General features: G+C 33.2%; 1 protein-coding gene across 5 annotated transcripts in view; it reads left to right on the top strand.

Annotated features, from left to right (window-relative positions):
- The window catches only part of PTK2 (protein tyrosine kinase 2), a 410,474-nt gene that overhangs the window by 256,430 nt on the left and 141,218 nt on the right, over window positions 1-12,826 (top strand). For all 5 annotated transcript variants that reach the window (XM_044669284.1, XM_044669268.1, XM_044669260.1 and 2 more), the window contains 2 exons: window positions 5,315-5,345; window positions 11,114-11,166. In XM_044669284.1, coding sequence (XP_044525219.1) covers window positions 5,315-5,345; window positions 11,114-11,166 — 84 coding nt within the window. The remainder of the gene's footprint in view (window positions 1-5,314; window positions 5,346-11,113; window positions 11,167-12,826) is intronic.

Here is a 12,826-nt window from a genome sequence, read left to right as displayed (position 1 = left end):
TTTTGTTATAGCTATAATTACTGTCATTGGTTGATTTTATTTGAAAGTGAACATTCCAGGTTTTTAGATTATTTTAAGAAAAGTGCTCTATTTACTGCAAAGCACTGTAGGATTGGGAGTTAATATTCTCATTTTGCTACTAAGGACATCATCATTAATTTTATTTTTATTTTATTCTGGTAATATTTCAGGACACCAAAGAATAATACACAGGATTTCACACATGAAAATGGCTCATAGTTACTTCTTTCTTTGCACTTCCACTTACAATTATATTTACAGTCATCAGGCAACTCTGTATTTTTTATGATCATCTTAGGAATCCTCTTTATATTCTGATGTCCATCTTCATTCATACTTTGTCACTCTTTGTTCCCTTTTCTGTCTCCTTGGTAACTTCCAGATAAAATAAAATTCCTTTTTGGCATAAAAAGTTTTACTACACTCTGGCTCCAGCCTATCTTTGTAGAAAGATCTCACATTAATCTTCATGCCTTCTGAGTTCCAGCTAAACTGACCTGTTGACTGTTTACTATATACATCTTCCTTCACAGCTTTGTACACATCGTCCCTCATTTCTGAAACATTCTTCCTTCTCACCTTCACCTCTTAGGATCCCTAGCTTTCTTCAAGAGTCTCTTCCTATAAGAAACCATTCCTACTTCCTCCTAATTCGTAATTCCTTGGGGGGGAAAAGTGATATTTGTTTTATACCCACAAGCTTGCATGGGTATAAATATACACGTGTGTATATGTGTGCGTAGAAAAACAAATATATAACATATATGTTGAATGTTTAACTACATATATGTTATAGTCCTAGTGAGTGTATGAGTGGACAAGTGTGGAATGGATAGGTGGCTAGTTATATAACTGTCTACTCTTTTAGTACTTTATCAACATGATTTTAAAAAAAGGAAAACAACACATAGCTTGAAAATATATATATATGTATATATATATGCATTTACATATGTATACACACACAAACAAATACACAGAGTGGTTTATGGTTTTTAAAATATTTTCACATTCATTATTTCATTTGTCTCATAATAACCCTATTAAGAAAGTAACATGAAGATACATTTTGGCTACTAGTTCCAAATCATGCCAACTCCGTTTAAACTATTATCCCTCTTCCCATGGAGCTTAGCATAGTACTTAGCACCGTATTTAATAAGTTCTCTTTCTATGAATTCTTCTTCTCGTTTTACAAGTGAGGTATTTGGTAGGGCCACTGGGTAGCTTAGTGGATTGCAACAAGGTCTAAAGATGGGGGGTCCTGGATTCAGATCTGACCTCAGATATTTCCTAGCTACGTGACTCTGGACAAGACACTTAACCCCCATTGCCTACCCCTTACTGCTCTTCTGCCTTGGAACCAATATTTAGTATTGATGCTAAGATGTAAGGCAAGGGTTTTAAAAAGGGGGGGGGGGCATTTGCAAATAAAGAGATATTCAGTAAGATTTTGAGTCCGAATGAGACTGAAAAGACTTATCTACCAGTGTAGATTCTATTACTGAGTCCTGCTACTGACTTACTGATTGACCTTGATGCTCAAGATTTCCTTTGTTAAAGATAGAGATGATGATTTGGTGCAAATTTTAATCAAATGTATTGAGCCTCTTAAAAGAAAGTACTATGTAAGTTGAAACTTCAGAATGATATTGAGTGAGTTAAGTAATCTATTGTGTAGAACAGTGGTTCCCAAACTTTTTTGGCCTACCGCCCCCTTTCCAGAAAAAATATTACTTAGCGCCCTCTGTCACATACTATCACCGCTCCCTTACAGTTATTCATCGGCCCCAAATGCACCTGTGGCCATCACCGCCCTTCTGGATTGCTGCAGCACCAACCGGAGGGTAGGGGTGTGGCACCCATTTTGGGAATCACTGGTGTAGAATAATGGCAAGAGTACTGAACTTAGAATCACACCATTTTACTTGCTGGAATACTTATTAGCCTTTTGGCTTTTGGCAGCAACTTCCCCCTCTGAATCTTAGTTCCTGCCTCTATAAACTAGAGAGAAAAATATTCATCCTACTTGTTATATGAAATAGCTGTGAGGATCACATGAAATTATCTGAAAGTATGGAATCAAAGGCAAAGCAAAAGTACTTTATAAATAATAAATTCTTCCCTGTACTTAGTGGGCTCTTATATATGTTCATTATATGAATGAATATATCCATAGGACTCTGGCAAGCAATAAAGGCTAAAAGAAAAGACAGAGGGTATTTATTATTAGGTTGGAAGAGGACAAACTAAACTTAAAAAAAAAGAAAATGCAAGAAAAAATATAACTAAGTAGTATAAAAATTGACTTTTTTTATGGTCAATGAAATACATTAGAGCTTAGGTCTATCTGAAAGTGATATTATCTATATTGATTAGCTGATGGTTTATTTTCTCCTTATAGTTTACATAATTGGTATTCTTCAATTGACTTTCTTACCGCCATATCATCAAGTAACTAAGAGTCTTGTAGTCTTTCTAGATTCCGAACCCATTGTCTTTTCTCTTCAACCTTAGATTAATCATGAGAAAATTATTTTTAAACCAGATATTCTCCAACCTCTCCTGCCTTCCTTCAGATAAGATGTTAATTCAGAGAAAATATTAATGTAATTCAATTGCTAAATGGTCAGAAAAGTGATACTATCCATTCTTAGCATGGGAAGTGCTTGTTTATAAGGCAGTTTTTCAGCCCCTCCTGAGGCTATGCCATCATGAGATATATATTTACATATATATTATTTACTTATTACTATTTTTTTATTTATTGCAAAGTTTAAGCATTCTTGTGCTGTCAAATATAACTTTTCAATTATAGATACAAAATACAAATACCACTATAAGCATTGACCATCAATACTTACTGAGTGATGAGGGCTTTTTGTGGTGTGATGGAAGTAGTACTGGACAAAAGAGTCCTAAGATATCTATGCTTAAATCCTGCCTCTGAGACTCTGGCCACTTACCTTTTCTGAGCATCTACTTCTTCTCCATAAAATGGAAGTGATAGGGTTATTGTGAAGAAAGTAGTTTGTAAACCTTTAAATCCCAAGGAAATAAGCTTTGCTGTCTTTGAGAATACATAGTGTTCAGAGCCCTATAGTGAATATTATTAAGAGATTATAGCCAATCTATAAGCATTTTTGTTTTGTTTTTTAATTTATATTGATATCTTTTGACATCAGATATATTTGCAAAGTTTCTCTCTCCCTTTCATCTATAAGGGAGCCATCCCTCATAAGAAAGAATTTTAAAAGAAGAGAAAAAAACAGTTCACCACAACTAAGCAACATATCAGAAATGTTTGATATTATAGGTAGTATACCACACACATATCCTCTCCACACAGAAGGTGGCAAAGAGACCTTCTCATGCCTTTTAGTATAAACCAGATTATGATATTTTCACAACATTCAATCTTGGTTGTTTATTTTGAATCATTTTCTTTAGCTTCCCATTGGTCATATACATTGTGTCTTGTAGTACCCTAATATTCCATTGCATTCATATACCACAAATTGTTTAGCCACTCTTCAGTTTTTGGCATCTATGCTATTTCTAATTATTACTTATAAAAAACTGTAATTGCAGATATTTTGATATGTTTGGCCTTGGCCTTATTTTTGTCACTAATCTTGGGATATATTCCTAGCAGTGGAATTGCTCAGTCAAAGGATATATAAACATTTTAGTTAACTTTCTTAAGATGATTGCAAATTGCTTTTCATAATGCTTATTACTATGTCCAACCTTATACTGTTACAAAATTGACTATTCCTATCTATATTATCTTTGGCAATTTTTTGGGCTTGAAATAAAACAGAATTTTATTTTTGTTTGTGCTTCTCTTATTTAATTATATTGGAATATACATAATGTTATATATAACATAATATTATTATACTTTTAATAAAAATATAGTAATGTCATATTGGAGCATTGCTTCTTATGATTATTAATGACTTGTTATTCCTCATTTGAAAATTGTTTGCCTCTCAAGTCTCAACATAAAAGTAATTTCAGTTTCATCGTCCTTTTCTTTTTGTCTTATCACTGCTTCTCCTAGATTACTCTCACCATCTGTCTTTTCTTCTATGCCACTGAACACATCTGGTAGAAATCACCTGACATTTGAATACATTACAAATTCTTGTTAGACAGTTTTAACTAGAGCCTTCACTGTAGCAAAGTAGATCTTTTATTCCTCCCTGATTCTCTTTGTCATTCACCCCGCAAACTATTCCTAATCTTCTCTTCTGTCTTTTTATAGCTTGTTTGTAAATGGTGTTTTCATATGGTCTTCCCCATTAAATTGTAAACTCCTTAAAAACAGGGATTATGGTTTGTTTGTTTTTTTTAATTTACTCACCTTTCTTTTGTCGAGTATATGAACAATCTATTTTAAGGCATCTCACCAGTTAGTATATGTGATACCATTATTCTTCCTAAGAGAACTCATGCTATCTGCACAGTCTTTGGTGTCTGTGTTTACACTAACTTGTATGCAGAAAGGTTTTGTGCATAATTTTTGAGAGTGTCCTAAGTGAAAAATATTAGTACATTATTGGCATTAGTATATTCCATTGCTGTGTTATTTTTATCATATGTTTGAAAGTTTATTATATTGGCCAAGGTTTTTTTGTGATGGATAAGTAAATTCATGGTATTCTTAGATTTTATTTGTATATGAATTATTTTATCAAGTCACATTTGAGTTATGTTCCCAGTGATTGCTAGTATATAATCAGCAATATTATACTTGTTTTTACAACCTAGCCTGGTTCAGATGATTTGTTCTTCATCATATTTATTGCCCAATACAATAAAGATTCGAAAAATAACTGCATATGATTGGAAACAGTAAGCTTATTTTCCCCAGCAGGTGCCTTTCAGATTTTAGAACAGACTCAAATTTAGAAGGAAAAATGTGGCATTTTTGCACAATTTGCTTCATAGAATTGCTGCAAAGAAAATATTATATAAATAGTAAATTGCCAAGTGTTATTTTAATGTTGTTCATTTATAGAAATCGAGAATTTTGATAATATTTCTTTGTTTTGTCCTTTTGAATCAAGTTATCCTTTCAAGGAAATATGACTCTTGCAGGTTAAAATTAAAGAGCTCTGAAAGTTGAAAATAAGATTGGGAAACCTAAAATAAGTAATCTGGAATTACAGTTGATGTTACCATTGTAGGATCTGAAAGTTGATCTTTATCAGAAAAAAAATCTTTATTGAAAAGCTAATCTCACTCTTATATCTCTTTTTATTATTTATTTGTTTTGTTTTTGCAGAAGGTGAAAGAGCCTTGCCATCCATACCAAAGTAAGTATTATTTCAATCGTTTATTATTTATGATTTTTCAGGGTCTATATTTGGCATCGAAATGATTAACTAAGCCTTTTTTTAAAATACTTATAATGTAAGTTTTTGAGCACATCAGATTCATTGATGTCCATAGTGGAATTCATTTTCTCCATCCCACTCCTCTCCCAAATTTGCCTATTTTTGGAAGAGAACATATTTGTCTTTCCACTTGCAACTTTAAAGTAATCCTTGACTCTTTGTTATATCTAATTTCTCATTTCTATTTAGTTGCCATGCCTCTTCATTTTCAGCTCTGTAGTATCTTTCACTTTCATACTTTTCCCCCAGGTATATAGGGTGTTCAAGGAGAATTCGCACCCATGGTGGGAGGGCTTGCTAAGCCCTTTTAGGGCTGCTCATGTACCTTTAGTGTCTTATCTTTCATCCAGCTCTTGCACCTGTGGTTCCAAGAAGCAGTAGCATGCACAGTAGCCACACCCAGGTAAAACCATCTTGACAGTATGAGACCTCAGTAGACCTCAGACTCTTTTGTGAGTTAGGGCAGTGTCTATCCAAAGCACGTGAAGACATCACCTGGCAGAATGGTTAGATGTGAAGAGTTGGCACTATGGAGTGTGAAGAGCTTGGTCATATATTGAGGATACCAAAGTGATACAATGCCTCCCAGGCCATCACCAGTCATTATGACATTAGTCTTACCACTGGACTAGGATGACTAGAAGAAAGAGTGAGATGAATGACTATGCAGTTCTGCCTCAGTTATTCCATTTCACATACAAGTCACACTGTATCGTACTGTAATATGATTGGTCCTCTTTAAAATAAAGAACAAACAAAAAACTTTTCCTCTCCACTTAACTCAGAATTCATCACCTCTTCCCTAAACTATTACAAAAGCAACTGCTATTAACTCGACTGTTTTCAATTATTTCTTTTGTTGACAGAAGTGATAAGTATTTCTTCCTAAAAAACATGAAGCATGGGGCAGCTAAGTGGCTCAATGGAAAAAGATCCAGGTCTAGAGGCAGGAGGTCCTGGGTTCATATGTGTCCTCAGACACTTCCTAGCTGTATGACCCTGGGCCAGTTTAACTCTAACCTCCTTTCTGCCTTGGAACTGATTAATATTTGAAAAAAAGTCTAAAAACATCTGCAATGTACCATACCCATGTTCTACTCTAATCACATGTGCACAGTACCTACCACATAATTGTTTCTTATTAAACTTTTATTGACTTAACTTTATACTTACTTATCAACCCAAGTCCATAAGTAGGCTTTTGACTCCCTGCTAGCCCTCCCCTCCCCCCTTTTTAAATATGATCTTTCAACATGGGAGAAAAAGCAGAGGTTATGTCATATAATTTGAACAGTTCTACCTCCTGTCATTGGTTTTTATTTTCTCATCTTCCAGAAAATTATTTCTGTCTTTTTTAACCTTCTGATTTCTTCCCCTTATGCTTTAGAAATATTTTTTTCTTAGCTATAGCTTTGTGGGGAGCAGTCTAAACTAATCTTTAGCTTTGGATCTTCCAATATGATTCCTTTGAACCATATTTGTTTGTTTTCCACCTTCTCTTAGCTATCCCTGTTCACTACATTTGCTTTTAAAATCTGAAGTATTTGATGAGGTCACTTTTCATTTTCATCTATGTCATATACCTCCTCTTCTACTCATCACTAAATGTATTACTTTGTGTCTTAGAATTTCATCCTTAATTCTAACTTTCTCTTCTAGTATAATTTCTTCTAGAGAACTTTAGGTCATAGGATTTCATCTTTGAAGCCCCTGAAATCTGCTTTTCCTAAATATGGATAGGTGGTAGATGTTTGATAATGAATCTTGTTGATTGAAGCTAAAAGGTAGAATTGATCTAACTTATCAATTAGATGTTGCTTTAAGAAGTATTTAAAGTCAAAGCACTTTCTAAGTTTAAATAAATATTGGTTGGTTAGAGAATTAACAAAAATATGAAAATTAAAATGATAGTCATATTTTAGGAAAAAGATAATCTCAGTTTAAGATATATTTAAAGTGCTTCTGAGACATATAGCTAGATATATTAGGCCATCTGAAATATGGAAGTTGAATTTATTGTAGTTCTTGGGGTTCAAGATAAAACATTTGAGAATCATCCGAGTGTTCCAGATAGTTGTAGCCAATAGAGTAAATCATGTTACTGTTAAGACTAAAGAGAATTAAGAAAAAAACTTAAGATGTATTCTTTTTTTAAACCCTTACCTTCCGTCTTGGAGTCAATACTGTGTATTGGCTGAAAGGCAGAAGAGTGGTAAGGGTAGGCAATGGGGGTCAAGTGACTTCCCCAGGGTCACACAGCTGGGATGTGTCTGAGGCCAGATGTGAACCTAGGACCTCCCATCTCTAGGCCTGGCTCTCAATCCACTGAGCTACTCAGCTGCCCCCTTAAGATGTATTCTTGAGAAAAGTTCTCATTAAATGGGACTGGGGCAGAACAGACTGAGAGGTATCAAACTAGATGAGGGTATTCACAAAGAATTTAAGTTGGGTTGATTTTCTTGAAGGAATTGTTCAACCACGTATGATATTACACAGAGAAATTTAAAGTAGAACGATCATCAATGGGACCTTTTAAGTACTATTTTTATCTGAGTGGCAAACAAGCCAGATTTTTATAAAAAGTTGTGGAATGTATCCTTAGTAAAAGATAGCAACAAGTAAAAACTTTTTTTTGGTAGATGTTTGCATCTCCTTTATTTGTCAAGGCAAGTTGTTTTTTTTCCTGCACATTTATCTATGACTAGAAAGGGAGAATATTGGCGATATTAGAGATAAATACAGATTCTTGTTTGAACAGTTTGTAGCAACAGGATAAAAACTGAAAAATGTATTCTTGAATCAAAGAACAGAATTAGAATCACATCACTTGAGAACATTTAGTTCAGTACCTGGTGGGAGAAGCTTCTGATACCCTCTGATGATGAGCGAAAAACAAGAAAAATGTTTGGAGCATATGTTTATTAGCTGCAAGGGACCTCAAGACCATCTGACTCAAACCCTTATTTTCTAGATGAGTAAATATGTCCAGTTAAGATGCGTAACCTAACCAAAATCACATATGAGGACAGACCAAGTACTTCTGTTGATTACAGAGCCAGTATGCTTTATTTCACTGACTGCTCCCAAGTAACTCAAAGCAGAATTAATTTTGGTGATGTAAAGCATGAATTTTCTCTTGATATAAGTAAAAGTCAAGTTGGAAGAAATTAGGAATAAGCATGTTTATGGGGAAGGATGAGTTCCTCTCTAGACATTTTGAGTTGAAACATCAAGGATATACAGTTTAAAATATCTAGATAATTCAAAATGCAAGGCAGGAGCCTGGGATAGATTTAGAGTTGGATATATAGTTGTGAAAATCATTTACATCAGTGGTGTCCAAATAGAAACAGGCCACTAAAAATACATAATGATTCTTGGGAGCCAAACATTGACTTCAAAAATCACACACCTTTTTAGTTTTTTGGTTTTTTTATTAATACATCAGCACACTAAAATCGGATAAAAACTGTGTTTTATCTAGTTTGGGTCACACTCAGGAGTGTTTGACGGCTTCACTTTGACACCACTAAATTACACAGAGATAACTGAACTCATGGAAACTGATGTGATCACCTGGAGAGAGGGAAGAAAAGAGAGCCCTGCACAGAATTTTGGTATACTCATTCAAAGACAAGAATCACCAGGGAGGTGTAGTTATTTCCCCAAACCATATCTTTTTTCTTGAAGTTTTCCAGTGACAGGGACACTACCATCTCCCTAGATAGTTCTAATGGTTAGGAAATTTTCTGTGACATGAACTGCAAAGTCTGTCTCTTTAAAACTTCTGTCCTGTAGGGTGAAATACAAGTCTAATTCTTTTACTTGTCAGTCCTTCAAATACTTAAAGACAACACAGTGTCTGACACATAGTAAGCACCTAACAAATGCTCTTTCTCTGTGTATGTCATATTCTTCCTATACGGCTTCTAGTTCCTTTACTCATCTTCATATGGCAAACACTGAAGTCCTTTCATTATCCTTATCATTCCACTAGACACTCCTCAGCTTATCATGTCCATCTTAAACTGTGCCTTCCAGAATCTATCACAGTACTCCATATCCAGTCTGAACAGGGCAGAGTACATATTTCTAGATTTGATAAATATGCAATCTAGATCTTTATCCAAGTCACTGATAAAAAAAAAATTAAACATCTCAGGGTCAGTCACAACCAGAAAATTGAAGTTCAGAGATTAAGTGGCTTAACTACCTTCACATGGCCAGTAAATATCTGAACTAGAATTTTGAACCCAGATATCCTGATTTGTAGGTTGTAGCCTTCAATTTAAAAATACCATTCAAGAGATGCATAGAAGCAGTATGAGACTTAACTCTCTGAGCTTCTGTAGAATGAGATAAAAAGTACTTGCCCAATGCCTCACAAGATTTTTATGAGTAATGTGTTTTATAAACCTTAAAGTTCTGGGTTCACCTATTATAATTGGCCAAATGGTTTGAGAGTATAATAAATGTAGGAATATTAGAAATTATCTAATCTAAACCCATCTCATTTTATAAATGAGGAAGTTGAAGTTACACAATTTGCCCAGTAATGCAGTTTGATAAAAATCAAGAGCCAGGATTCAGTATCAAGTAATCTGATTTCATATCAACTGTTCTTTCCACAAAACAAAATTACTTGATGTCTAGATATTTTTTTATTCTTGTTTTTTAAAAGGAAAGGTGCATCCACAAGTTAATTTTAAATTTGGGATAGTTTCTGTTGAATATTTCAGTAGGTGCTTTAATAGTTTATACCTTTTTTTTCAACTCATTTCTTCTCAAAAAATTCAGCAATATCATAACAAGTACATGTGTTTTTTTTTTTCTTGTGCTAATTACCTGAAATTTTCAAAATGAAGTTTTTGGCAGCCATGTTGTACATCTGGAAAACATTTCACTTTTACAGTTCAAATTCCATTTTGCACATGAAAATTGCCAATCCCTTTTAACTTCTTTCACTTCAAAAAGAAAACAGTGTTTTAGAAAATTAATAAATGATAAAATTGCCATTATAAAATTTATAATTTTTAATTCTGATTCTAAAAAGAATACATAAAATGTTGACTGAATATGTAAAATAGAAATTCTATTCCTTTTTTTAGCCATATTATATAACAGGAAAGATGTTTTTAGGTCACTTTTTTCTATTGGAATAAAAAAGTTGGCAGTATTAACCCATATTATATACTTTTAACGTTTAAAGAACGTACCAAATTTGAGAATGCCTAATCTTATTTCAGTAGTGTTGCCAATTTTATTTTAGTTAACGTATTTAGTTATAATTCTCCATTTTTACTTTAAAGCAATTTTATTATTTTCTCATATAGAATTTTACATTTTAATCCAAATCTACATTATATTTAAATTTTGTAAACTGATGATACCATTTAAAATATTATGTAAAGTTGACTCAGACATTTTTGCCTTACTATTTAGGTGTTTTAATGAACTTTTTAAAGAGCTTAATATTTTTAAACAGTCAAGTTTTAATTACTCAGGTGGACCTGAGTGGTAGAATACAAATTTTTCTTTCTCTTATTATATCCTCCCCTCTATAATCCCATATCTATGAAAAATGAATTAGTCCTTCTAATTACAGTAGGTTCCCTGTTAGAATGAATTCACGGTCTGTCTTGACTATGAAGAAACAGTATTCAAAAATTTGAACCTCTGTTTTTTAGGCTAGCCAACAATGAGAAACAAGGAGTAAGGACACATACAGTCTCTGTATCAGGTAAGAGTTGATAAATGTAAAATTTATTAATAATTCAGTAAACATTCAATTCAATAAATAGTTGCCATGTTATAAATTGTTATAGTCTCCTCCCAAATTTCATTAGTTTGGCCAATATACTTTTACTTCTTTTATTTAATTTTTAATTTTTTCTAATATACTTTTTAATTATGGTTATGAGTGTGATTTGAAAATGTAAAGGAAATGTGCAATTAAGAAGTGTTTTTCCAAGTGAAAGACTAATCATTTTGATTTATATCAGAACACTTTGATTTTTAAATTTTGAGTCAGAATTCATGTCTTAAGCAGACTAGAGAAATAAGTAAAATTAAAATTGTGGGCATAGGTTTCTGAAAGTAGCAGAAACATGATTTTATTATTTTTCATTTTATGAATTTTACTTTAACATAAAGCAATATGCTTTTGAAATAATGTGTGCTGGCAATTCTCAGTGACCATCATGATTCAGATGTTGTTTTGTAAGTTCATAGACACCTTTTATGTACTTTTAATAATAAATCCCTAGTGAGTTTTAGAATCAGCAAAATTTCAGATTTTATTCTGTTGTTTAAGATTATTGCTGTCTGTATTTATCCAGGTAAGAAAAGTGTTACTAGTGAAAGGAAAGATAACAGTTGTTGATTTTCTGCAGAACAGAGTAGCTATAATATAATTGCTAGTGGTATAGGACTGTGACAGCCAAATTGTTTCATAAACTTAAGTCCTAAACATTTCTCCACAGATCTGTGAAAATTATAAAGTTTGAACTCTAAAACTAATTTTGACAGTGACCATCCCCTGCTGGTCGTCTATTGATGTAACTGACTTAGAAAGTACTCTGTAATTTGGTCTAGACATAATCATAAATTTTTTGATATAGCACCACTATGGCCAGTTAGTTACTAGCCCTTAAGTTCATGGGGCTTGTTTTGGTTTTTTTTGTTTGTTTTATTCTTAGCAGGTTTGGGGAAGATAGGGAGCCTCATATTTGTACCTGAACTTTATCATCAGATTACTGATTACCTAGCAACTGGGGATCATGGGAATGGGAAGCTATAGACAACAAAAAGGGCATTTTAAAAAGTTTTATTGGAAGAAAAAAGGAATATCCAAGGAAGGATTTTTGCTTCATGTGGCTAGGACAATGATATAGACAATAGGGAAGAGGAAACAAGATGCTCAATTTCTATTTTGCTTCTGTTTTCTCTGACATGGAGAATGACCTTTGTACTAGAAATGATAGAATACCAATGACTGGCAGGAGTTCACATCCAACATAAAAGTATACTTTTTGCCCTTGATGAATTCAGATCATCTGACCCTGAGGAACTATGTTCCTGGGTACTGGAAAAGCTGGCAGACGAGATTACTGATGTGCTATCAGTAATATATGCAAAGTGGGAAAATTGCCACAAAACTTGAAGATAAACATCCTAATTTCAGTAAAAATGAAAAAAAATCTCATATTTGATGCAATATCCCAGAACTGTGAACCATAAAATCTTCAAAAGATATATGGGAAGTATCTTCCCATATCTCTTTTCATAGCAAACTTTTTCTTTATAATTTAGCAGTATTCAGTTTCAGTTGTTTTATGATAGTTTTTCTTTCCATTTACTTGATTTGTTAGAGTCATTGTATACATTGTTTCCCCAGCTTT

Source organism: Gracilinanus agilis, chromosome 1 (genome assembly GCF_016433145.1).
Source record: "Gracilinanus agilis isolate LMUSP501 chromosome 1, AgileGrace, whole genome shotgun sequence".
NCBI classification, from domain to species: Eukaryota; Metazoa; Chordata; class Mammalia; order Didelphimorphia; family Didelphidae; genus Gracilinanus; species Gracilinanus agilis.
This window is presented reverse-complemented; position numbering and strand designations above follow the sequence as displayed.